Raw genomic sequence first — 27,905 nt, 5'->3', positions numbered from 1 at the left:
ATCCGGCTAGGACTACCAAACACCTCAAGGACAACTGGTGTTACACAACATATAACCATGGCAACCAGAGGAGAGTTTTAGGAAACATTGTGGCTGGAAAACAAAGGTCCTCCGTTCATCTAATCCCTGCATTGTGACCCTTGATTGGGGTCAAGAGAAGCAGAGCTCTGAAGTTACCAGTGGCCATTAGTGAAAAAATGCCATACAGTCCTGTTTTTGAATGGATTTCTTGGACTTTTAGCTTCCTTTCCATCTGAAATTTAAAAAAAATAAGCCCCATGATACAGAAGGAAAAACATGGAATGGATGGCATGCGCATGCATGGCGAGAGGAAACAAACTCTGGAATAAGAGGAATTCCAGGGTGTGCCACCTTCTTTTGTAGCTGAAATAGAAATCCATGGCCACCCAACTACTCTGCATGATTTACAGTGGTTCATGTACAGTGCAGATATGAAAGCCACCCTGTCCACTCCAATTATTGTAACACGGACCATAGACTCAGAGAAAGAACAAATGAAGAAGCACTTGACCCAGATCTCGCAACAGATGACAAGAAAGAGCCAGAATCAGTCAACTGAAGATTCACATTAAAAAGGATAAAATCAGGTCTTTCGTAGACTCAAAGGAAGATTCTATGCGGTTTCAACCACCACACTTATCCTGTAGCCCTTAGTTAGATTCCTGTTTGTGCACATTTTTTTCTTTTTATGGGAAAATCTCCTACTACTCACTCCGTTCCCCTTATCGCCACAACCGTCTCTCTCTCTCTCTCCCTCCCTCTCCCTCCCTTCCTCCCCCTCCCTCCCCCTCCCTCTCTCTCTCTCCCTCCCCCTCCCTCTCTCTCTCCCTCTCCCTCCCTCCCTCCCTCCCTCTCCCTCCCTCTCCCTCTCCCTCTCCCTCTCCCTCTCCCTCTCCCTCCTCCCGACCCCCCCCACCACCCCCGGGCAAAGAGATGACATGCCTCACTGAGCATAACCGGTGTGCCATCTGTAGCCCACAGCCATGAAATGCAGGAAGTGGGAACCTAAACAAAGAACAGATTCTTTTTACATAGGCGGTGCATCGCTCGTTCAAATCATTGTTTACACAATATCTTGTGAACCATCAGGATTTATTGAATACATTTTTGCCTCGAATAGTGCCATCATATTTATTTTATTTTGAATTTGTGTTTTATGATGTGCAAACTTTCAACAATGTGGTTTCATAGTGCCCGGGGCTAAGTGGAATCAGACAGGTGCAATCAAACAATTTGACATTTTATGAACATACACTGAAAATAAAAGCAACACTACTAAATAGTAGTTGGATCCTTTTGATAAGTCTAACCTGCCTAGACTTAGAGCAGGATCTGTGAGTCTTAGCAAGAGAAACAGTGAGGCAATCTACGTGGATTAGTAGGGTGCTCTGTCAGTGTTCTGTGAAGGCAGACTTGAATAAGATTTTTTCAAACTTTTTTTTTTTTAAGGTTTATGTAGAAAGAATGGTCCAGTCCCAAAGAGTATCGATTCTATATCTTAACCAATTGCTGTGGGATATTGCCATACACAGAACACTTAATTGTGGTTGCCTTGTGACACTGGATTACTGAACTCTTTTCCAAGCTTGTTGAATAAAATAGTGGTAATGAACGTAATGAGCTCTACATTATGAGTCACAAGACCATCAACAAAGGTTTGCATTTTTTTTCTTTCATTTTCAAGACCTTAAAAAATACATTACTCCCTTTCAACCAAGCTCGTCTGTATGGTCATGTAAGATGGACATTGTCATCACATAAGACACATGTGGGATGCTGGCCACTATCTAGAGATGATCATCTGGTTCCAATGATTCAGTTTAGATAAGGCAGTGGGCTATAGCTGAATGACCCCTCAGTTGCTTCTTTCAGGTGGAGGTCCATCTGGGGGTCCTTTAATCATTTTGAAAAAGGCAACCAAAATGAGTAAAGGGCGTCCTTAGGGGGGCTTGTGCATTGGTCTCAAAGCCCATATCGATGCCTGCTATTTCTGTGCAACATCTGTCTCCTAACATGGTTTGGGCGTTGTTGTCAACAATTATTCTTCTGTTGCTACAGCAACTCTTGTTTTACATCTTTATGACCTGCCTCATGGTAACCTTACTACTGCCCTGTTTTGCAAGCTATCAGGAGCCTTGTATGGTTGGCTGTTACCTACACTGGGAGGAAGTAACATTTTAGCTGGCGACCTCAAAGCACATTGTATTGGCAGAAAAGATGATCTGTTATTAGAATTTGAAGTAGATATGACTAATGAGTACAACTTGGCGCTTCTTAACAAGGGCCGCAAAAGGACAGATGCTGCTAGGCTTTGAACTTGAGCCTATGTTGCCTTCTGATCGCGACACACTGCTAAATGTCACTACTAGGCACAGTGGAGACAGCACGTCCTGTCTAGACAGCATCGTTGTTACGCAAAGCCTATGTAATTTGGTTGTGAGGTACGAGATAAATCAGATCTCTCTTAGTGACTATGCGTTCTTACAGATGCCTAAAGTAGTGAGTTCCTCAACATTGGCCACCTGCAATTCCCAAGGCAATCAAAAGGTGTGGACTGAAGCCAACATAGAACAAAAAATCAATTTGCTAGCATTGGCCAGTCCTTACACACCAGTTGAATTACTTAATAAGGCAAAGAGAGACAAGTCAGCCTTGTTAGCTATTTTATGGCCTCACACTTCAAGGAGAAGAGTCTTGAACACGCAACAAAAAGGCTCCAGCTGTAAAGAAATTAAAAACAGGAGCATTACAGACAATATAAGCACTAACTAAGATTACACAAGTCAAGCTTATATAATGCTAACTGGAAGATGGTATACACTTTGATTAAGACGCATGACGCAAGCAAGGTCTGGCATCTGTATTGCTGCCATCTGTCAGTTCAAGTGCCTAGTGAGCTTAGCAGTATCTCCGAGCAGACTTGGATGATACACATTAAATTGTTATACTATAATTCTACTTGTGCTAACAATGAGATTGCGTCGTCCAAACCGGTGGTTAGCCTGAGTGACATTCAGATTGTTACTATAGACGTAACAAATATAATAATTAGACTGAAGGCATCCAGAGCTCCAGGCCCTGACGGACTGTCCAATGCCATCCTGAAGCGTAATCCAATCTATTGGGGCAAGACGGTGCATCTTTATACCTGTACACAAAAAGGGTTGTTATACTGACCCTACCAACTTTTGGCTGCTCGCCATGATAGATACGAGCAGCAAGATATTTGCAACCATACTCCTACAGCTGCTTGGTAATGGCAGAAACAAAGAAACTACTTAAGCTACAACAGATTGGAGGCAGGAAATAATGCACTACTTTACACGCCACGTGGGCGTAACAACTCTTGTCCGCTGATGTATTAGAAGGAACTGACAGAGGGCTGGCCTTGTGTTTCGTGGATTATTCTGCGGTGTCCAACAGTGTATCAAGACCTCACTGTGGGACAAACTCGAGCACTGGGGAATAAATCCCCACTTATTATACTATATAAAGACACTTTATACTAACACTCAGGTAACAGTCAGCCTCACCCAGGAGGGATCCATCTGGGCCCCAGTGTCCACCAACAAAGAGCTCAACCTTTACGTGGCCGACATGGGTGATAGCCTTTCGAAGTGCAGTGATTTTCCACCTAACCTGGGTGGTGTTCTCTTGAGCTGATCCTTTGCTGGCGATACGGTCCTTTTGGACAGAACACTGTTGGGGTTACAGCGCTCTATAGACTCTCTTTTCTTATATGCATCACTTGTGTATCAACCGAAATAAGACCAAGTTATTACGGATCAACGGGAAGAGAAGGTGCCTGTACAAATATAGTTGTTATATGGGTGGAGAGAGGCTAAACAGTTGACCAGTACCTGGGCCTTCCTTTTGATCGTACACCCAGTATTCAGCAATACAAGAGTCACATTTCCCTCAAGGCAACGCGTAAATGGCTCGTTATCAAAAGCGTTATTGTCAATGTTGGTGGGGGATCCACTGTAAGCTATCTTGAGATATATATGAAAGCTTTAATTCCAAGCATATTGTATGGATTGGAAATGCTTCAAAGAGGCCAAGTCAGTTGGCTCAAAAATCTTGAGGGTAAGCTTTTAAGGTCTCAAATCTGTATCGGTTGAAGCCTTGCGGCTAGAACTAGGAATAATTTCACTACTCACTATGGAACATAGCTTGTTGTAAGCTGCTAGGGAAAATATAACTGGGCGGTGACAACAATGGCACTATGTTCTGCCGGGTCACTCATTACAGTGGCTGCAGCCGTGCATGTATGGGATTGTATTCTTCTCAAACTCACCGTTTTGTAGCCATTGGTAATATGACTAGTAAATGTGACCGCAAAGGTTGGCAGCTTGTTTTATTCAGGTCTTTATCATTTTGCCAGAGTAATGAAGCCTTGCTTTATACATTATGGAATGACAGACTCTATCAGTGTTTGTCCGACCAAAACGAAAAGTAACTTAAAAAAGGTATCTTCAACCACAACAATCACATTGACGCCACGAGCCAAATCACAATCAAAAACGCCAACTGTGAGCAAAGATATTAGGCAATTCTGCCCTGCTCTGTCAACATGAATCAAGTATGTTTCCCCACTTGGAGCGAAACGATACATCTAATCCTATAGCAAAGAATCATGATGAAATTCAAACGCCGGTGAAACAAACGTCTCAGGACAACACACGCCTGCCATTACAACATGATTCATCAAAGAATCCTAAGTTGTGTGATGTGGAACCCCGAGATACGCGAGGAACTCCCGGTGTCTGATAACACCATGTTACAAACAATCAAACAATCTGAACAAGATAAGATCTTGAAGCCACAACTAGATCAAACAAACGAAATATCAGAAGTTGAAAACAATGAAGAAAATGATGAAAATGTATTCACAGAGGTAGCCAAACAAACCACCAGCCGAGAAAAGAGCTTATCACCGAGAACCTTGGCTACAGATTATCATCAACGTTGTTCAATGGATTCTTCTATTTCCGTGGCCGAATCATACATATTGCCCACGCCGTGACATTGAACTTCCTCAAGAGGAAAAACAGTAATACCATCAAACTCGGGGCTCTTGGAAGTTACATTGGTGGCGGTAAATACCACGATTCAAAGCCTATTTAAGCTCTTTGGAACACTTGAACAAAAAAATCATCCTGCAAACGGAAAAGATTGATCAAATCACATAAGGGATTCAAGCACATCCATACCAATAGAAAAATCTCAACATGAAGATCTGTTCATAAATGACTTGTCAAGAAGTGTTGAAATTGTTACAATACCTTCAACAGTTGCAACAAGCCTTCCAGCTTTTGAGCACATTATCTGCCCAATTGAAACAGATGTCCTGAAAACAGCTGATACAAACTCCTCATGGATAAGTGTTGATAATAATACTGTCACAACTATTCAACAGACCAATAAAGTAACCTATGACGTCTTTTCGAAACGCCCACGACACAAAGGTAAAGCCAGACACCTTATGACTAAACCAATGCAACCAACAAGAAGAGGCAATAAACGGAGTGTTCTATCCTCACGTACTCCTACTGTAGACTTGACAGGTCCCGAGAAGACTATTAATGAACCACAGGATGGCACTAACTCATTGACTGGACAGATCGCTCCATTAAATCAAACAGAAAGTTATCCTCAACCTCCAACGAATCATTCACCATTAAATCAACTTGTTATAGCACTTGATTTAGTGAATCAGAATCATCACAACAAACCAAATTCTTCAAGAACCAGTAATGGAATCGTACATACTAAGAACTTGGCTCCTTCGCCTGCAGTATTACACCAAGTAGGGCCCATGAGAAACAAACAACATCAGAATGATGAAATAAAAAATGCGGTAGATGCCTATCTTCAACAACGCTCAAATGAATTAAGGACATTAATTCCACCAAAAGAGAAATTTAACCAAGATGTGAATCTAGCCTCACAAGAAGTCCATACCAGCGGAGTATTACAACATTCTCATGATTTGAGTTGTAGAGAAGATACAACTCAATTCATCTTTGAGAAGTCCTCCGCTCCAATGTCTCTAAGGGATGTGCCCTCATTTGGCACGAGTTATGTACAGAACGAGACCATCAAGTCTATGATCGAATCGTATTTTTTGCAACATCTCCAGACGATGAATGCTTGTGAGCGAATGAAAGAAACCCAACAAAAAGTTACTTTCGCGGACGATAGGATTTCTGCCCATGAGTCTTTACCACGGCAAAAGATGAGCAATATGACGAAAAACTCGTCCTCCAAAAATCAATCTACAACTGGAGAGTTGTCCAACAAGCAACACAAGATGGACCCTAATAAAAAAAGGCATTTGTGAATTATCACACCTTAATATTGAAATGTCGTGCTGCTCCACACCCGCAATATGACTTATCAAGAGCAAGCGGGTTAAACATCTTTAACAATGTTCCTGATCTAGGAGATTTAACTTCGTCTGACATTGATCAAGTATAATTTATCTACGATGTAAATCTATCTATCATTCGTCTTTGGATGAAATCCGGCCCAGTGATGTACACTCTACGGGAAGTCAGGATGGAACTTTTCAAAATGGGATTTTTGCTCGCTCAAGATCCAGAAAGGAAAAATGGTGATTCTCCATCTGAATCGCAAGTACATATAAAATCTCCTATGTCTGAATAACAGTGTATTCATTGCACTATTGAACAACCCAAAACAGGGCACTCATCTGAACTTCAAGCATAACCATCATTGTACCAAAAAGCTAACAAAAAAAATCATCACTCAAGTTGCCTGACATTAGTAAGCTGGAATACAAGAGGCCATGCTCACTTTCTAACTGAACAGAACAATAACCTTATTGAAGCAGATGTAGTAGCCCTTCAAGAAACTTGGTTAAATGCTACTCCAATATGGGACAATCATGAAATATCTATTATTCTAGCGGTAATGGAGCAAAAAGGTCGTTCTATGGCAGGTTTGTTGGTTTCTGTAAAAACAAGCGCAGGATTAAAATTGCATCCCTGGGCAAGCCCTAACAACTACACTCAACTCGTGAAAATCACGTTGGACTCTCAAGTTGTGGCACTAATTAACCTTTACAGAAATCCAGCAGCCATATCTGATGGCCTCTTTTACAAAGATCTATCTGAGCTTCTTGAATTGATCGCAACAACCAAAGGAATGACATCAGTCATATTAGTTGGAGATCTTAATCTCGACCTCATTAAACCCACCAAAGGGAAAAAAAATCAAGAGATGAATAGATGGACTGCTTTCATGAAGCATGCAGGCATGTGAATGGCCAACGGTTCACTTCCCGGTGATATTCCTCCACAGATGACCTGGCAGAGAGGTGCTTCAACAAGCATCATCGACTATATATATTTAACAGAAGCACATTTTATACGGACATCAAGCTTCAAGATAATAGAACAAGCGATGAGTGATCATCACATGCTACAGTTAACCTGGCCAAGGGACAATCATGATGATCCATGTGAGCACCAATGGATGTCTCAAAATTTGACCATCAATAATGCAAAAACTTGCTTTAAGTGGTCTTTGAAAAATTTGACTGCGCTTAACTTAATGAAACTTTGAAGCTACAGATTTTTCACCATTTAAACTCATATGTGGATGCACGGTCACCATATAAAACCATTTACATTCCGACCAGAAGATCACATATCCATACTTTTGATACTGTAATGTCACATGCAAAAAAAGAATACCGAAAAGCAGTAAGAACAATCAGACACCTCCCATGGAATGAGAGGATTAAAACCAGTAAAGCGTTGAAATCACGCTATAGAAACTGGGTTAGGTCCCATAAAGGCAAACTTTTTCAACATGATGGGAGAGGCTTTTCTCGTTGCCACACTGAATAAAAACGCCTCACAAATTTGGCAACTGTTAAACGCAAACACTCATCAGTTGCAATCACAAATAAATGGAGTTATTGAAAATCAATGAATACTACACTTCACAAATCTATATGCTGACAAGTCCTTTGATTTTTTTCAGTATAAAAACAAATGTTCATCCTCTTGGTCCTTGGAATGCTCCGAGAATATAATTGAGGAACTAATAGCAAAATCTGCATCATCTTGAGCTGCCGGGCCTGATGCCATTACCAACTATATGCTAAAGGAACATCCTAAGCACTGGGCAATCGTCTTGAACAACATTTTTCAACGTATTCTTCGATCCAAGGAGATACCGAACTCTTGGCGCACTTCATGATTGTCCCAATCTTTAAAAAAGGAGATCGTGGAACACCTTCGAACTATCGACCAATCGCTCTCTTGGACTCTCCAGGCAAGATCTTTAATCGCTTAGTCCTAAGAGACTTTAACCAATGGACTCAGACAAGTAACCGCCATGATTGTAACCAAACAGGCTTTGTTTCTGGCCTTGGGACAGCAGTTAATCTCTTCATCCTCAATTCATTAAAAGCACAAGCGCAATATACTAAAACACCCTTACTCTTTGCATTTGTTGATCTAAATGCGGCTTTTGATTCAGTGTCAAGAGTGAAACTCATTGAAAAACTCATTAAAGCTCAATGTCCTCAAGATCTGATTGACATTATCTTTGCTTTGCATTCTTCGACGTCCATTCAGATCTGTTTGACTATGATGGGCATGCTGTCTGTGGTCATTGGAACTTCGAGGGCTGAAGCAGGGATTTATCCTAGCTTCAGCCCTCTTCAATTTCTTTATCCATGATGTACAAGCCATCTTCCTAAATATAGCATCTGACTCACCTAAAATTAATTCAGTTCCTATTCGAGCCCTGTGGTATGCTGATGACCTCGTCCTGGTCTCTAAAACTCCAACTGGGTTACAGAAGCTAATTTCTACTCTTGCTATTTACTTTGACGAGAATGAGTTGTCGATGAAAGTTAAAAAATCCCAGATAGTAGCCTATAGTCCAAAACCAACTCATAGAACTAAAATACCTGGATGGTAAAGGACATAGTTTTGGACATTGTTCCATGCTATAAATATCTGGGATCACAATTTGAAGCAAATCCATCTTCAATAGAGCATTTGCAGACATTACAAAACAAATTGACATCGGCAATATCTCAAACCAAACTCATTCTCTATAAATATGGCAAATTTGTCATCAGTCCTGCATTACACTTTTGGCAACAAAAGGTAACACCAGTGTTATTGTATGGGTTGGAGGCAAGAGCCATCACCGATACACAAGATTTGGATAAACTAGAATCTAAATTTTGGAGAAAAAGTTTAAATGTTCCACAATCAACACCTGGCCCATGGTTGAGATATGAGCTAGGTCTTGTTTAGTTAACTGCAAAATATCATTGGCAACTATGTGCGTTATTTCGAAAATGTCTTGTAAATACTAATGAAGGGTCGATTTTAGCCACTTTATCCACATATCTGTTCACATCAACTCATCTGTTTGTCCAGAAATTGACTAAATATGTGTATCAAATTATGATCAGTGCAGATGTAGATCTCGAAACACTTATACAAAATCCTAACAGAGCAAAAAAGAAGATCTTTCTCGATGACTGGATTAAGACACAGACATTGGGCCTCATTCCGAGTACGGCGCTAACCAATGGCGCTATTAACGCCTTGGTTGACGCCGTACCCGGACCGGCAGCGCCTTGGTGGATGGCGGAATTACCGCCCCATTCCAAGGTTGGCGGGGCGGTAATTCCCCATTCACCAAGGCTCTTCCCCATTCCCAAATGAGCCCCCATAGGACTCAATGGGAATGGGAAAGATGCAAATAACGGTGACCGTTCATTATTGGCTTGGAGGCCCCTTTGCGCCCTCGACTTTAACACCTGCTCAAAGCAGGCGTTAAGGGCGAGGGCGCAAAGGGAACTCGGAGTATGGCGGTAAGGGATCACCGCCACCGGTCTCGTTACCGGTGGCCGCTATCCCTTACCGCCATACTCGGAATGAGGCCCATTATGTCTACAATATAAGCATTTTTCAAGTCAGTTATATGGTGACAAGAAAATGGGGAGTGTGGAACCGTATTTGTTAAAATCTCTGTCACCCCAAGTGCGTATGGGTATTCTGAGAATGCGATTCAACCTCTGGCATACTCGCGATATTCTAGCTCAACGCAAACTAATTAAAATGACTGATAACTTTGTAGATTTTGCAATGACCCATCTCAAAAAGAAAGTCTAGAAAATATTATAACTGAATGTGAATAGCCAGCATTATATGCATTGCGAAATAAGTTCTTTATGAAGCATATGCTTACAGTAGCTAATGTCCTGCCAGATCTTAGATGGGCTTTTTTACTTAATTCTGCTAACATGAGTATACTCATTGCATCGGTTGGTTTTCTTAATGCACTCCATTTGTTTGATCCATAGAACCTGTGAATTTATGAATTGATGATTGCTATAACTTGACAACTTGTTAAAGATCTTCAGTATCAGCACAAATTGAATAATCAAACAGATTGTATTTTTTTTGTAATCATATGTTGAATGTTTCTTTTCTGTAATTTAGCGTTGATTGTTGTTTTCTTTTTGTGCTTCTTCTGGCCTCTAGAAGCCCATGCCACTTCCTTGTTTTTCCATGTAAACATTTTTTTTAATGTAAATATGTCCTTTTATATATGAACTGTATTTAATCATGTTAAAAAAAGTATTCTTATAAATTGAAAAAAAAAGTTGATTTATTTCAGCTAATATTTCAATAAAAAACAAAATGAACCCTTGCTTTATACATTATGGAATTTTAGTATTGTGATAATTGTTGAAATTGTTTCATTATTTTTTTTGTTAAATTTGCATTTTGTTTGTTTTATGTCTATGTGAAAGGCTTGATTATTAGCTAAAAGCATTAATAAAAAACAAAAAAAAGAATCACTCCCCCAGTATAAGAACAATTTCATCAGTGAGTAAATAAATCACTTATAAGAATGGGGAGGGGACAAATGGCAACAATTAGGGTTTTGGGAACATAAGACTGACCACATAATTTTATAATTTGAAATAGGTCTGCTAGAGGTCAATCATAAAACCCTTCTGAACAAACAAAAGGCTTTCTGCCCATTTCATTTGTCACCACACACACCAACAGTAATATGTCTGCAAACCACACACCCTACAAACATTTTGACTACATCGGTTTATGGGTGTGAGGTTTGGGCTGTTCTGCTGGAGAAGAAAACAAGGTCCCATTGTCCTAAACGCTTGACAGAGTTTGTAAATCAATAACTCAGTCCCCCTGGCTTGCTGAGAGTCTCCCTAGTGTGCACTCAGCAGAAGGATGCAGTCACGGGTGAAATCATATGGGCTGCTTATGAGGGACAAAGGTAGCCCTGGTAATGCTCTGGCTGGCCCTGCTCCACTTAAAGCCCTGTATATACTGCCTGTCACTGAGCCGCAGAGGAAGAGAACTCTACATGGAGAAGTTATCTTTCCGGACAGGGCAGAGAGCTGGAACAGGGTCAGTAAAACATGTGACTGATACTACTGACATGTTACCTTGAACAGATGTGATGTTCTTCCCAGATCTTGTTTTTAAGAGTATCAGGCATGTCAGGAAATTGCCAAATATCTCTCTCTTTCACTCCGCCTATGTCTTGCACAACAATAAAAGCATAGTACAATCATAGGCCTCAAACCTTTACCCTGAGGATTAGAAGGGGCTAATATTGAATCAGAAGGTAGTCCGGGTTCAAGAAGCTACCAGCCCAAGACCATCTTCTTCACACCATCACTCTCAAGCCAAAAGTCACACACATTGCTTCAATCTAGCTAACATTTTAAGTGGTGCGATTATATGAGTATTTAAAGTCTTCTACATGCACTCAACTCAGAATCTCACCTAAAACTGCCTGTAACTGCCAGTGCACCTGCAAAACATTCAACCAGTGACCAACATCCCCTACAGCCACAGCCAAACCCAAGCCAAGGACCTACCGGCTGCCTCCAGGAAGTGTGGGTGAAGGTAAAAAGTGACCAGAGGTTCCTTCAGGTTGCGGAGAAAGTCCTTCAGCAAGCCGCAGACTGCATGGATGTCATCCACTCGGTTCAGAGTCAGGGGGCCCTTTGCTCGCAGGAATTTCTGCTTCAGGTCCTTCACCAGTCGATCACAGCCTGGAATGCGGTATATCCCCTTCTGCCAAAGATAATAGGTGGTCAAAACGGATTTGGGGGTAAAAAGGGTAGAGCATTTCCACCAGTGCAAAGGTGTGGCATGGTATAGCACTGTGGGGAGGTGGAACAGGGCATGGTTCACACATCCAATGAGGTTTCCACCCTTGCCCAATGACCTCTTAAGCAGGAAGGAATGCAGTCTGGTAAAGTGAATCAAGCACCGGAGTGATGGTATAGATGAGTCACAGCAGGCAAAGATATTTCATTAAAGTCACCAACATGTCACACCTTCTCTTGCAGCACAGGGCACAGATGAACGTTTCACATAGGAAGATGTGTCATTTTGGTATACCACCCGAACACCAACATGTGTCTTCTTTGGTTTGAACACTGGTTGAGGCCTTACCTCCAATCCAAATACAGCCTCAGACCTTCCGAGGTTGGTGTGCCCGGCTTTTATGTAAGCTGGATCTCTTTTCTTGGTGGAGGCAACCAATACATAGTAAAATCTAAAAACGAAACTTTGGGTGTTTGGTGACAAGAACATCAGTTTTTTGCAGGAGGTTAGGGGCCCATTTGTACCTCTCCTCATATCTGGGTTTCTAAACCAATGGGAAATCTGTATCTAGTGCACATTTTTCACCTGATTAAAGCATTTATGTTCCCTTCTGCAAATATATAGGCTGAAACATTGCATCCTCCCAATTTCCATTTTTCAAACCACAGCCTGTAAGGTGGTGTGCTGCCCAGAATATGGGTCGACGAACCCGGAAAAGAAGTCAGACCAATTGTATTTGCCAATATGGCCCGAGTGTTCATTGTAACTTTAATTGATGGTAAGTAATATTTAGCCAGAGACCTTTGTTGCTTAGGGAGCCAAATCAAATAAAGGTATTGTAGCCAAACTGGGTCTTGTATAATTGTATAGCAGGGCTGAGCAACCACAGAGAACCTGCCAAGAGAAGAGGCTGAGTAAACCAGTTTGAGCCCCTGGAGAAAAGTGGGTGCCAGGGGAGGAAGGAGGGAGAAAAAGAGAACTAAAGAGAAAGAAAGAAAGAAAGAAAGAAAGAAAGAAAGAAAGAAAGAAAGAAAGAAAGAAAGAAAGAAAGAAAGAAAGAAAGAAAGAAAGAAAGAAAGAAAGAAAGAAAGAAAGAAAGAAAGAAAGAAAGAAAGAAAGAAAGAAAGAAAGAAAGAAAGAAAGAAAGAAAGAAAGAAAGAAAGAAAGAAAGAAAGAAAGAAAGAAAGAAAAGAATTCTGTGCCGTTATATTCTACTTCATGTTAGGTCATCCACCAGAACCTTCGAGGTTAGGTTCAACCTGAGCTTAGAGCCCTTTAGGTAACATGCATGTAGTGGATGGGATGCAGAAAAGCTAACACCAAATAATCGAACCAACTCAGGAAGATGACAAAGTTTACTGTTTTACTATCAATTGTCTAAAACAGGGAATTACAATGGACATCAAAGGACGTTAGCTCAAGTTATCACCTAACATTTTGCATAAAAAACACATTTGTATGCTAGAAATATGTCATAAGTGATGCCATACTACTTGGCAAATGAGAAAAACCTATGATGGGCCGTGATAGGATCAAGGGGAACATCCAAGTGTACTTTCTATATGGGGTGAGGTTGTGATTGGATATCTACTGTCAGGTGGACAACTTATGCCTACCTCTACTATTAAGTATATGGTACATCATTGGCTCTCAAACTATAAGGCCCTTCTTTATACGGCCCTCTACAATTGGTTGGCACGCTTGTGCCACGTCTGGAACATTCGGTTCACTTAGCAGCCCGTGAGCTCAGACCCAGGTGCCAGCAGGTGGACTTGACTTTACCTCCCGACCCAAATAGCAGTCACATTGAAATCAAGGCATAACACTGCACTGAAACCGGGCTGCAGGCGTAGGCCATAAACGTGGAATAAGTGTATGCCTGTGAAAGTAGGTTGTATTATGGGCGCTGGTGAGAAAGGCTAGAGCTGCAGAGATTCATAGACCTTTCATTGTCTCATGTTGCCAGCATTTCGTATCCTCAGAAAAATGCACCCTGCATGGCCACAAGGGGTTTAAAAGCTCCCCCTGAAAAGTGATCCCACGAGAAAGAGGGCACGAGCCTCTGACCTTCTTCCCCTGTCCCAGCTCTAAGTAATAGCACCCAACTCACCCCATCCCAAGACCCCAGAATTCCAAGGTACCAGTCAGTCCTAGACCACCGACCATAAAGCTGTTAGACCTCCCAATCGATTAGAAAAGATCAGAAAGCAGGGACAGGCTGCCTTCACCATGGGTCACGTGATTTGTGCTGCGAGGTGCCGGGCGGGCAAAACAACAAAACTTAAACGAGGGTGGAGAGCTTTGGAAGGGTGCAGACGGGTCTGAAATTGAGTTGTGGTTTGTCAGTTACAATGACCTTGAAGTATCGTCTTAGCCTTTGTCTGCAGTAGTGGTGCACACTAGGTTAGAGATAAAGTTTGTATTGTTTTTTCTTCGCCTAAAGAGCAATTACCTGTAGCCTCCTGCCTGATGCCGTGAAAGAAGCCCACTAGGAAGAAGATGGACAAACTGGGCTGGGACCAATGGCCTGGTATCCCTTATGGAGCAGGTAGCCTATGTATAAGGTTGTGCCAACTAGCCACTCCGATTTGTATTTTATGTAACTTACGTCACTGATGACGCTGTGTGCCTTTTTAATTTGTTGCTCGTACTAATTTTGCCAGAACGTTCCACGGCCGCAGAGTGCGTTGCTGGTGCATCTCTATTTTTGTGGAAATAAACCGTGTTCTCCTTGCAAGAGGTTTGCTGGGCCTTTTTCCCTAGTGGGTTGCATTTATTCTGGTGTGATCGTTGAGGGATTCTCTATATTTTTTATGACCCTGACATGATCCCAGCTACCCCCATGAAGACAGACGCTTCCAGGCCGCATCTCTGGAGGGGCCACGCCCACCTGCAGTGGCCAGTCCCAAGCACTCAATTCGCAGTTTTGTACAGGAGCCGTTTAAACAGAATTGCTGTCTGCTCTTTGGAGCAGGGGGCGGCTCATAGAAGGATGCAGGCCATTATTGGAACCCCTTGATGGAGGAGCTCAGGCGAACAAGGAGTTGTAAGTAGACCTCAGGCAAACGACAACAATGGGGGAGTGAGTGAGTGGGGAAACGTAGTATGTGTGCATGAAGGAGGAGCGTGCGAGGCCACGTGGCGGGTTGTTGTACTTTTTATTATTTTTATTGAGAAGGTAACAAGTAGGAAAACAGGAGTGTGGGATCCTTTCCGAGTAAGGGGAAAAGGTGGTGCCATATTTTTTATTGTGATAAGGGGATATAAAAGGTAGGAGCTCCGTACAATTAGAATCCTTGTATCCATGTGCCCAATATATTCTGTGTGAGGGTAGGGGGCGACTCGGATGTGGGAACAGAGAACTGGTAGTAACACTCATAATAGCACTGTGCGTGGCGCATAAGTACAATATTTCTTGTTGTAAATATGACAATTGTCAATATGGGTGTGATGACTCAGTTGGAGTACATGTATACTGAATTGCCATTGTATAAGGATAAGATCGAGAAATATTACAAACAGTGGGTGGCAGAGACACAAGGGGGGATGCCGTGACCCTGGCCAGAACATGGTACTGCACATTTGCAACTGCTAAATATAAAGGTAAAAAACTCCTGAAGAGAAGAGATTTTAGAATTGTGGAAGATGATAGAGGATGTTGAGGACCGGGAGGGGCACAACCCCCAAGATGGTAGCATCCCAACCCCAAGAGTAGCGCAGCCAACCACCCCGGAAAATACACAGTCACCCCCACCCCAAGTGGGGCTATTCCCACTCACGGCCCGACAGGCTACAGGATACACCAACCCAACATACATGGCTTCCTCTGCCACAGCACCACCCCCATATCACCCAGCACCTAACATCTAACACAACTATAGAAGAAGCATTGGAGGCAATGCAGGCAGAGTTGGCCCGCTTGAGGGCAGTGAGGGGGGGGGGGGCAAACAGGGGTGTGGTTTGGAAGAGATGAGAGCAGGAGACATTGTGTTTAGGCTGGAGAGCACTGTAACAAAGGAAGTGCATGTTGAGAAAGGGAATGGAGATGATCGAGGGGCTGAGTGTGTAGGTTACAAGACAGTAAGGTCAGACAGACCTGTGAGAAACCTGACGGTGTCTTCCTTACTAGTCCCCGGGGGTCTATCATCCAGATGGCCAGAACATGTCCAACACATGCCGGTTAGATAACACAGCGAATAGAGCCCTCGCTTTGACATCCGTGCAGAGACTGCCGACACAGTTTCGTATCCCGGCTGGGCCAAACTCAGCCTTGCATCCTGCCGAGGTTGATAAATGTAAAAATAAAAAATGATAAAAATAAATCTCTATTGGATCCAGTTCCTGGTGGTGCACCAGTGAGGGAGTGGAATTGGGACACCGACGGGTGAGATGCGGTATCCCCCTTCTTATGACAACTTTTCCCCACCTTGCACGTTGAATACCCAAACACTTTACCCCCCTATTTCCAACGCAAACACTTTCACATATTAGGAAGGACGGCGAACTAACACTCGAGCCATTTACCAAACATGTCGGAACACAAGGGTCAGGAAAAGACAGGCAATTGACCAGAACCGCACACACCCGACGGCCCTTTCCCTTTCCCACAGGGATAAAAAGGTGGAGCATGAGAGCATATGATGAGCAAGGCAGACCGCACAACGTGAGAGCTAACTCACCATGTCAGTTCAAGAGGAGGAGAAAGACGGCACGTACCAAGTGGGTGACAAGGAGAGAAGCAACCTTGCCCTTTCCGACCAAGGCCCGTGAAACCTCTGCAGAAGGAATTGTAATACCGTGAATAATAGCCAGCGTGTGTTGCAACAGATGTCAACGGTACACAAGACCCTCCTCCGCTGATAACCAATCCAGGGAGAGACTCTTGTCTCCATGGTACCAACCTTGACTCCAAAGAGGAAGAAAGCCAAGCGGTTCATCACAGCCGGTGAGTCAAGGGGAGAGTCGATAAGAAACCGAACTGTGTTGAACGAAAAGTATCAAACGTCTAATTGAACTGTGAAAAGTTAAAAGAACTATTGATACGAAAAGGGGCAAAACCAGCAACAGAGGAGTCCAGCGCCACGTGGGTGCTCACTTAGGAAACTCTGGGCGATTACCCGATTGTTGAAACTACCATAACCAGAAGGCCTTGGGAAAGGCGAGCAGTGGGTCAAAGTGGTCATACAGGAGTAAAATCCTCTGTACAGTTGAAAGTCTTTGACCGACAGATGATTGTGAAGCTAAGGGAAGTGAATTCCGCATTGTAAAAATTGAATAAGAAGGACATGATTGACAAGATTGGCAAGAGTGAACCCGAACGAGAAATGCAAATAAAGAGGGGGCGAAGTCTAAAGTCCCGAAATACAGTGTGTTGACAAGAGTGAACCCGGCCGAGGGATGTCCAGAGTAAACTGTTGAGAAAGACATTAAGATTTGCGAAGACACAGCAAAGTTGCATTTAAAGCCATAGTGAACCCAATCGAGGGAGGTGAATAGTCGGGTCGGATCTGCGCCCGGAAGAGGGGGATCCGAGGGTGAGAAGCCAACACCCGGCAACACGTGAATGCAACAAAGCAAAGTACAAGAGGGGAAGCCTTTTGAATATACGCCATACGAGAGTGATGCCAGACAAAGAAGATTGTGAATGCCAGAAGGGTCTGAGCCCGAACGAGGGAGACCCAAGGGGTGAGCAGCCATCACCCGAAGATTACATGCAAAAATACGAAAGGAACTTTGAACTTTTGTTTATTATTGAACTACCACCCACATAAAACCACAAGAAGAACTTTCGTACTTTTTGTTGAATATTTTACTTTGAACCCGTCAGACCCTCGAAAGTAGGAAGATATAGCTATCGGAGGTCCTGGTATCATTATCAGGGATCTGCGGCCGCAAGAGGGGGATCCAAGCAGGGTCGGATTGGCCCCTCGGCCCGTGGCTGGGCCAAAATTGTCCCTGGGAAGTGGGGCTGGTTTCTGGCCATGCCTGGGCCGGTTTGAAAAAAAAAATCCAATCTTTTTTTTTTCTCCAAAAAGCCTTTCATCCTTCTTAGGTCAATAAATGAGTACCAACACAGGTTGGGTGATATTGTATGCATATTTGTTCTATAAAAAAGAGCTTAAGCATAAGTGCTATATAATAACATTATCATTTGGCCTTGGGCGTCTGCTTGGATTCACAGTAATTTGACAATATGGATCTATACACACAGATATTAATGATACATATGGTGATCCATTCTTGTATGAAATGTATATCACATTAGTGAAATCATAACCATATTTTTCGTAGTGTACTTAGGAACAATGCTATTTGATGCCACTTCCTGTTTTGTCAAGGGGTGAAAGGTCATGTTTCATCGCTTCCCGGGATGTCACTTTGGGGTGGGGTCAAATGACATCACTTCCGGTGATGTCATCAGAGGTCAAGGGGTGGGCCACTTTCTTTTGGGTGACCATGCCCATTTCTTGTCCCAGTCGGACCCTGGATCCAAGAGTGAAAAGCATCACCCAACGTGCAAACAGAGAAGAACGTTTTGTTTATAAATTTGAATACATCAGGCCCACGGCAGCAAGAGACTTTTTGTAGAAAAGAGAATTAACCACTGAAGGTCCGGATTGCTGAGAGTGGAACTGCAGTCTCGTGCTGGGAAAGCTTGATCATGTGCTGTGCCCCAAAGTCCCACTTTGTCCCGTGCTGAAAACATGGGGAAGGGAAACCTCAAGTACTGCATCCTGACTTATCATTTATGAACACTTCCTTCTTTCTTAAGAACATTATCCCACACTTCTTTTTGTAATTAGCGTAAGAATTGGCAATAGGTTTTTCTTAGTATAGGCCCTTTTATTTGACATGACACAACTAAGACTGCCTTAATATTCATCGATGGTGGAAGCTTGCTCCCATCTTAGATTTAGGTTTAGATTAGGTGTTTTTCCAAACTACCTTTGCAATTTAAACACCCTTGAACTGTGATCACTTGTGTATGTCTCCACCATGAGTTCCTTACACAGGAGGCATCGGAGATATCACCAAGAGTAGAGAAGTTGTGGGGTACAATTGAGGCGTAGGTTTGGGCGGGTAGCAGTGGCAAGGAAAAAGGGAAGTGATGGATGGAAAGCGAGGTGGGGCGTGGGCACTCAGCTGCCATTTTTGCATAAAGGCACTGGGAGGGCGCATTATGTGCCTTGGCTCAGATGGATAAGAATAATTTGATCAAAACGCTCCTGCCTCTCACAGCGAGGCCTGGGTAGGGGACGCATGCATTCAATTGGTCTTAGAGCAGGCACTGTCAGCCATTTTACAACTCAGATCATAGAGCTTTTTTTCAATCTCTACCTATGCTGGTAATACTCATTTACCTGGTTCTCATACTGATATGTACTACACGAAAGTGATGGCTACAACTCCTCAACATTCCCCGATTCTAATGGTACAATGCTCAAGAGATGATCAAGTTAGCAGACAATTGATTGCCCATCTAATCAACAATGTGGAATCTAGGAATGGCACAGATTGGAGCTGGGTCTCTGCCCATTTGCTTGCTCGTAGCAATTAGAAATTGAGTGATGGCTCGATTGCAGCCCCCTGGTCACTTAATTGTACTTCAAGGAACTCAAGGCTAACAAAAGGTTAACAAAAGGTTAATCTTTTGTCTTCAACCGATTCTACTATTTTCGGGGCAGAGACATGTTCTGTATTCAGGAGTGCTGGTTGTCAGAACCTCCATCTGTAGATGGCTACCGCTATCTACTTAAACCACCCTACAAAGTGGATTAAAGGGAGACCTGCTTCTGGGCTGTTTGGGATTAGGAATGACATGAGTCTCAGCAAAGCCCAATGCCACCCTAAACTCTTTTGTACAACCTGTAGAGTTAACATGGGACCAGGCGGTGTACACAGAGCAGACATTTACTTTGGTTATGAATCGTTATCGGAATCGCAAAGAAATTACACAGGATGAGTTTTTTTTAGGCCTTTGAAGATGTGATCTATGCCTGGCAGATGGAGAGGAATTGTAACTTGATTTTTCTGTTTGGTGACCTTAATCTGGTTTGTGGGGAGCAACCGGACTCAATTAATGTCTCTGGGCACAGTTTAGCGGAAAGGCAGCCTGGTAGAGCATGGTTGGAACTTATGGCAGCCGGGGAATTGAATATTGTGAATGCTTCAGTAAAGGGTGACACGCCTGCCAATTATACCTGGAATCGAGGTGATTTGAGTAGTATTCTGGACTACTTCTTTGTTTCTGGTGACATTTGGTAGAATGTGTCCTCACTTAGAGTTAGGCACCCAACCCTCAGTGATCATAACCCCCTCTCACTATATTGGGAGGTGGTAAAGTTCAAAGAGGGCTGTCCCGTTTACCAACCAGCTGTGAAGGTGAAAACAGGAGGGGGAGGGTGGGGAAATGGGGTGAGCTGGAATCTTGGTAGTATGGAGAAATTCTACAAGATACTGAATCGCTGCTAATCCGCAGATGAACTTGAGGCAACACTGTTGGCTAACACTTACCAGGTTATCCTGAATCATGTATACGCCCATATGCCTTACACCCAGCAGTCAAAAATAGATATTAGGAATCATTTATATGATCCTGAGATTCAACTAAAGATCAGCGACTTGAGTCGAGCTCTAGCGTTTAAGACCAATGACGCCCAGGAGCAAAAATCCCTTAAGCTTAGTTAAGCAATGGTTGCCATTTCACAAATATGGTATGACCGATGCAAGGAAGATGTTGCAGGTGGTCAAATCTAGGGATGTCAGCTCGTTCTGGCGTACGACTAACAATACCATTCTACCGTCCTCCTATGCCAAGATTAACCCTATATGGGAGCAAGGGTTTATAAAGAGGACCGCACCAATGAAGATGGCCTTGAGTTTTGGTGCTTGGGATTTTCTGAGGAGGACATAGCTAACATAATCACCCGGAGTAAGAACACCCAAGCGCCTGGGTCCGACGGCCTTTCAAATGCAGTGTTGAAATTGGACCCCTTTCTATGGGCTCACACCCTGGGAATAGTCTTCAGTAGAGTCACCTCATTGGATAATATCCCAAAGTCTTGGGCAACATCATTGTTGTACCAATTCATAAAAAGGGCCAAAGACTGCTCGCGAGTAACTATCAACCCATCGCCCTATGAGAAATTCCAGCTTAAATGTATGCCACCTTAGTTCTGAGAGAACTGACATATTGGGCTCGGCATGCAGGGCGCCTAGAACCGCTGCAGACAGGCTCTTGAAATGGTACTGGCACTAATGCCAGTGCCTTTTTTTGGGCCCTGGTGAAAAAGGAAGCCATGGGGAAGTCGAGACCCTTATATGTGGCGTTGCTTGACTTCTCCATGGCATTTGATAGCGTAGATAGGTCCCGCTTATGGACTAAGCTTACTCAGTGGGGCTGCCCGGCAGACTTGCTTGTGATACTTGTCGCCTTGCACTCTTACGCCACCATCAGAGTGCGCCTTAATGACTAGGGCAAACTGTCTGTCTATTTCCATATATACGACGCAAGGCCTCAAAGCAGGGCCCCGCTATAGTTCAGTTTCTTTCTCTCTGACATTGCTGACATCTTTAGGAATAATCGATGTTTCTCTACATGCCTGGCTACTGCTTGTTTGGACTAATGGTTGTATGCGGATGACCTTGCCCTGTTGGATTACACCCCAATTGGCCTCCAGCATAAAGTGGCTGCACTGCAAGTTTACGCTAATCTAAACAAGCTAACCATTAACACAGCAAAATCGAAGTTTCTTGTTTTTAGGCCAGGCATGAAGCTAAAATACAAGAGTTTCAGCTGGAATGTGTGTGGTATGATCATGGGGAGAGTTACGAATTTTACTTATCTGGGCCACTATGGTTCTAAAATCTTAATGTTGGCTACTCAAGCGTCTGCAGTGAATCGAAGGTATGGCCATTTTCTTTGACGCCATTTCTTGATTTCTACAGACTAATGGTACTCCTAACCATTGCATACGGTGGTGAGATGCCAGGGTCTCCCTCTTGCTCTGGACTGTGAGGCCCTAGAGGAGCCGATTGGGCATAAAAGGTTGCATTTGCCTATCTGACCTCCTGCGGCTGTAATCCGTTACGAGTTGGGTTTATCCTCCATCAAGTTCCCATTGAAAGACTGCTAACTCATGATGAATTCTCGTGGGCATAACAAATGGCTGATTGCTGCAATGCAGTTTTTAAAAGAAGCTTTAAAACTGATGTCTATTTAAGCAAACTGTGGTATTTAACTGTTTACTGTTTACCATTTTATGGTGCTGATTGTAACATTTATACTTTTTTTTCCCTTTCTTCCTTTGTCTCCCCTTGTTGATTTTTTGTTTTTAATGATTTTTATTGTGACATTGTATATTGTTTATTCTTTGTTTTACGAATTTTTTAAAGGTTACAGTGATAACCAAACAACAATAAAAACAAAAATGAATAAAAATAAAAATAAATCAAGATGCCCACAACCCAAATAATTTAGCGACGAAAAATACTTGGACCCTAATTCACAGAGCCTTTTCCAATGGGGTTGCGCCATTATAAAACGCTTCTGTGAATTAGGCCCTTAGTCTACCCACAAGCATCTTCGGTAGATGGGGCAGATCTGTGCACAGGACGCTCATCAGATGATTCCTCAGCACATGGAGGAGGTAGTCCATCTTATTGGGGGATGCACACCATTGAAGTACCACTTTCACACTTGTGTTGGTCCGCCTGCACCAGTAATTTGAAGCACTATGAAGCATCTGCAAAGTGGCATGCTGGGGGTATAAAAACATCAGAATGAACAAATAAAGGTTCCTCACCTCCTTCAGTCCCCGGAGCTCGATCTCGTTCACGCACTGAATAACCAGAGAAGGAATCCTCGGGGGTGTGGTGGGGGCAAAGTCTGCAAGGACCCACTGTAAGGAACAAGGAAGAGTTACAGACAGCGAGAAAAGGCCTCCACACACGTTTTCAGTGTGAGAGCCTACCAATCACACTAGTTCTAGCCCTAGCGTGTATTGTTCTTCAGCTGCAGTAATGGCTGCTGATGTTGGTGGCCATCTTGGGTGCAAAATCCCACCTCTTAGAAATTGTCTTTTAAAGTCAGATGGATGGGCCAAACAGACCAGTGAAGAGGGGAGGTCAGACATGCAATTCAGGAGATGAGGCCAGCAACACAGGAAGGGCAACCAGGGGCCCAAATAAACTTGTAGAGAGCCAATCGGTTGGGCTGTTTGGAGTAAAAAGAGGGAATGCTACAAGCTCGACTGAGGAATTGGTCTTTCACCTAGGTGAAAAGACCAAGTACAGCCAAGATCTGTTTGATCAAGTGATGTGGTTCCAGGTGCAGAAAAATAAGCGCCTGCACTATATCCCACAGACACTGCGGTGATGCAACACCGTTCCACGAGCAGAAGAGTATGGAGGCCAAATAAACCTTCACTGTATGGATGATCCCAAGGGAAAAGGACAAAGATGAAGTGTTCATGAGCAAGGAGCCCTCATTCTAGTGTTTGCAGTAGCTGTGAGAAAGGCAAATGACTGAACTTGGAGACCATGGTGCCTGCTGAACCCTAGAGACCACTCCTACTGAAAAAAGACCAAGGTCAAGGAAGATGCGTCAATAAGAGAGGCCAATGACTAGCCGTGTGCATCTCCGTTAACAAGGGATAACGCACACGCTTCATTAACTCGCCCATATGGATAATCCCAACATAGAAAGGCTCTTGCACCACACCCCATTGGAGTGTACCGCTCTCTGGTAACTCACCTGTCCAATCTTCATTGGGGCCACCAGCGATCCGGGGACACAGAGCTTGGAGCAGATGTCTTTGCACTCCGGGTGAATCAGCAAACGGCAATCCCGGCACTTCAGGGACAGCTTCCCAAACCGTGTTCTCTTGCCACAGGCTGCACACGTTTCAGCAAGGATCACCTGTCGATAGATACCAGAACGTAAGATAGGTTACGCTACTGCAGAAAGTGGATACAAACCATTGAGGAGGTAGACCCTGGAAGTGAGCTAGGGGACGGCCGAGCGCCTAATAGAAGAGCTTGTCTTAGGGACCAGCGAGTGCACGAATGGATTGCTATATTACACAGAGGCCAGTTTTGCTAAATATACATAAACATTTGAGCCAACTCCTCTGGATCGTTGGCATATACTATTTGCTAGCCTTTGGGTAAAAAGTACCAGCCTCAAATGGAATCTACTTTGTTGATATGACCATACAGTCCTCGAGACCAGAGGTATCCCCAAGCCAAGTCACTTAGTTCAACATCCCAAATCCATGACTCCTAAATATCCTCTTGGTCAGAAGAAAAGCCTGGACTGGATCCGAAGTGTCGCATACAGATCTGGGAGGAAGAGGCCTGCATAAAATGTGCACGTGGGTCTGTACACCACAGCACACCCCCAACCCACTCTACACACATCTGGAAAAGAGCTCTCTCTCTCCCATAATTCCCCTTCCCTAAAGGAACGTCTGGATTGGAAAACACCACATTTGCTGGTTTGGTTGTGGCACGGGGTGCAGGAATATTGGAGTACTCCCGCGTGTGTATATTTTGCAATCCCCACAGAGTGTGAACATGGAGAACACTGGCCGCTTGCCCAGTAATACTCAGATGGGCAGAAGGAAGTGCAGCCGTTCCCTGAAGTCAAAACAATGGGGAAAACCTCCCAGTCCAGACACAAGCAGTAGATGTGGTTTCTCAGCCGTCTCACACCCCAAATGGAATGCTCCACACACACACACACACACACACACACACACCTTTGGTGTGCAGCAATCTAACAAAGTACACTCCGGGAGGGCGGGCTACATTAAGGGACAGCTTGCAGGAACTGCCACAACATTCAGGACTGATCCGAGATTACTCCCCCAGCCCCCAAAAGCGCTGGACCACCCAGCAAGCAGCCTTGGCACTGGGCATCTTCGGGAACTGAACATGACCAGTGGCAAGGCTGCTGGGTGGTCCAGCGCTTAAGGTAATTAGGATAAAGACATTCAAGTCCCAGTCCAGCACTGGATGGAACCTTTGGAGCTGCAGAGTGGGAGGCTGGAGATGGAGGAAGCTGGAGGTGAGGGGTAGAGAGCCAGAAGGTGGCGAGAGTAAGGAGGGGGTGTGGAAGAACTTCAGGAGTGAGGCACTTGGAAGGGCAGCTAACGGAGGAGCGAGCGGAAGGGAAACAGAAGAGATTGGCTTTTGCAAGGAGGAAAAGTACATTAACCCCTTCCATGCCAGGCTATTATACAAGTCTATGCAAAAAGGACGAGCATACTCGTCCTTGGAATTTGGGAAAGGAGTTGGGGGCATGGCCAAGAGGAAGTTGGAGGGGATGACAGAGGAGATGCTTTAGAATGTGTTAAGATTAAGAAGGAGGTTTGAAGAGGGCTTGAGGGGGAGTGTTTTTAAGAGGTGGCTGTAGGAGACATCCGAGAAGAGGAGCATAAAGGAAGGGGTTGGAAGAAAAGTTGAGCAGGAGCTTGAGAGGCAGAAGGTCAGAGGTGGAGAACAACCAAGAAGAAGTGAACCGAAAAAGAGTAATGCAAGATGGCAAACGTATAACAGAGTCATGACTGAAGAAACATCAGGATACTGCTGGCCAATCAATGGCCACTAGCGGTTAATTGCCCCGCATCCTCTTGCTTCCCAGGCGAGTGCGTTGCCCCCGAGCTAGTATCGATATCTGCAGTTAGGAGGCGCGTTAAAAGATGTGAAAGTTATAACAGCAAAAGAAGACCTCAAAATAAAAAAGTAAAAAGGAGCACCACAATTGTCCATTAAAAGATATTTGAAATACTGATATTTTGCAAAATTATTTTTTCAACAAACCAATACCATTTCAACCAAGTCATGTAATATTTTGAATGGAAAGTTACATTTTGTAATACAAAGATTCAGAAGCATTTGCCCCCAATCTATTTTAACTAAATACATGGCAGTGTACTTTCTGGTCCGTTGAATTGGTTTTCCCGATGTGCACACATCACTTTCTTCAAGTCCGATGTCTTCATCGGCCGAGAAAGGAATGGTCTTTTGTGGAGCATATCTTGTGGAAGGCAACCCATCAGCCCAGTGTGGCCTGCATTCGCGGGTGCATTCAAGTTCTTTCCACCAGGCACGCGTAAACACCTAAAAGAGCTTTCCCAAAGTCCCAGTGATTTTTATTGGCTCCCTTGCTCGAAGTGTGCCCTGGTGTATTTAAGACACAGATAGAAGCCGCAGCTCCGCTGAATAAACACAGACATGTTTCGTAGAGAAACCACTTTAATCACTTGAAGTGCACACACTTGGGTTTGTTTTTAAGGCTGTGTACGTAGTCCCTACTTACCTGGCAGCCAAAGGGCTATTGTGTTGCAAAGCCATCCTGGTGGCTCTGGGCATGGATGATGCGGCTAGATTGTAAGGTGAAGGTGTCATGGCCGAACCGGATAAACTGACAAGAAAATGTGCCATCAGCAAACAAGTGGCACACACCTGCACATTTAAGAAATGTTTCCGGAATAACTACTTTCTCACCCAGGAAGAGAGACAGCACATGAGTGCAGTCAATACCTCCGACTACGCTCAGAAATGAAGCGCAATTCTAAAGTTAGGCTTCACTTGTTTCAATTCTGCATTTTGGGTTTTGAAATTGAATATATTTTCATGTCTGAGAACACTGCGTCCTCACCTGCGTCTTGATCCGACAAGCAAGGCGGCGAATTCCTGCTGCCACGCGGTCTGATGAAAATACCTAGCACCACACAAATTCGAGCATAACCTGGGCATTTGTCCAATAGCTATGCCGTTGTATCCAACATTACCCATTTTGTCAGCCCCTTTCGTTTCCCCTCCAGTAAGGTGCTGCATGAGACATTTCCTTTGATTTGGCATAACAAGGCCGCAGATTTATTTTTACATATACATAACCACTGTAAACAGGTATTAAAAATTAGTTCCAAAAGGTGTGGCGACTGCTCCTCGTCCTGCTTCCCCCTTTACCTCCATATTGTTTGCAGGCACAACTCCCCCAAGGCCTTCGAGTCTGAGAAATCGCCTGCCCCTGCAGGTCTTTGCGGACTGGGGGGGCGCCGTTTGTTGGGGGGAAGTTGAGCCCCAATTGCTACCGCCAGACACCCCCGCCGTTTAGGCTCCCAGGAGGCGCTGTCTAGAATGGGCGAAGCCCCTTCCGGTTTAGCAATGGCTTATTCGGAGTCTTTGTCTTATCATAGGTTGCCACAACCCGCCACGCCAAAGGTGGGTTACCGCCCACCGTGGCTCCCCCTTTTCCTATTTTGTAGTTCTAGCAGTTCTGAGTACACCTTGCTGCCCTGTGCAACTCCGTCTATCCTCCTTTGACCAGGGATTTCACCTTTGCCCGTTGTGCCTGATCTAGGGATACTTCAGTCCCCTCCCTCTTTCCGTCATACCTTGACCTGCTCTTGCACAACCGGCTCCCGGTTTGACCACCGCTTTGAGGCCAACTGCCTCCCCTTTCCTCAAACCATCCCTTGGTAGCCCCAACTCTCTCAACCCTCCGTGCCTGCTATCCCCCTGCCCCTGCAGGTGATTCTGGGCTGAGAGAGAGCCATTTGTTCGAAGAAGCGGAGCCGTCGTTGCCACCACCAGACGCCCCTGCCGTTTTAGGCTCCCAAGAGGCTCTGGCCCGACTCCGCTTCTTGCATAGTCCAACCACCTCCTTTGTAGACACCGCTCTCTCAACCCTCCATGCCTGATACCCACCTGCCCCTG

General features: G+C 44.1%; 1 protein-coding gene across 1 annotated transcript in view; it reads right to left on the bottom strand.

The window, feature by feature from the left end:
- The window catches only part of LOC138487500 (uncharacterized), a 664,822-nt gene that overhangs the window by 79,927 nt on the left and 556,990 nt on the right, over nt 1–27,905 (bottom strand). The window contains exons 12-14 of the mRNA XM_069614007.1: nt 23,935–24,099; nt 22,985–23,080; nt 11,945–12,143 (exon numbers count right to left, since the gene is read on the bottom strand). Coding sequence (XP_069470108.1) covers nt 11,945–12,143; nt 22,985–23,080; nt 23,935–24,099 — 460 coding nt within the window. The remainder of the gene's footprint in view (nt 1–11,944; nt 12,144–22,984; nt 23,081–23,934; nt 24,100–27,905) is intronic.

This window comes from Ambystoma mexicanum, chromosome 9 (assembly GCF_040938575.1).
Source record: "Ambystoma mexicanum isolate Mex_15411 chromosome 9, UKY_AmexF1_1, whole genome shotgun sequence".
NCBI lineage: Eukaryota > Metazoa > Chordata > Amphibia > Caudata > Ambystomatidae > Ambystoma > Ambystoma mexicanum.
This window is presented reverse-complemented; position numbering and strand designations above follow the sequence as displayed.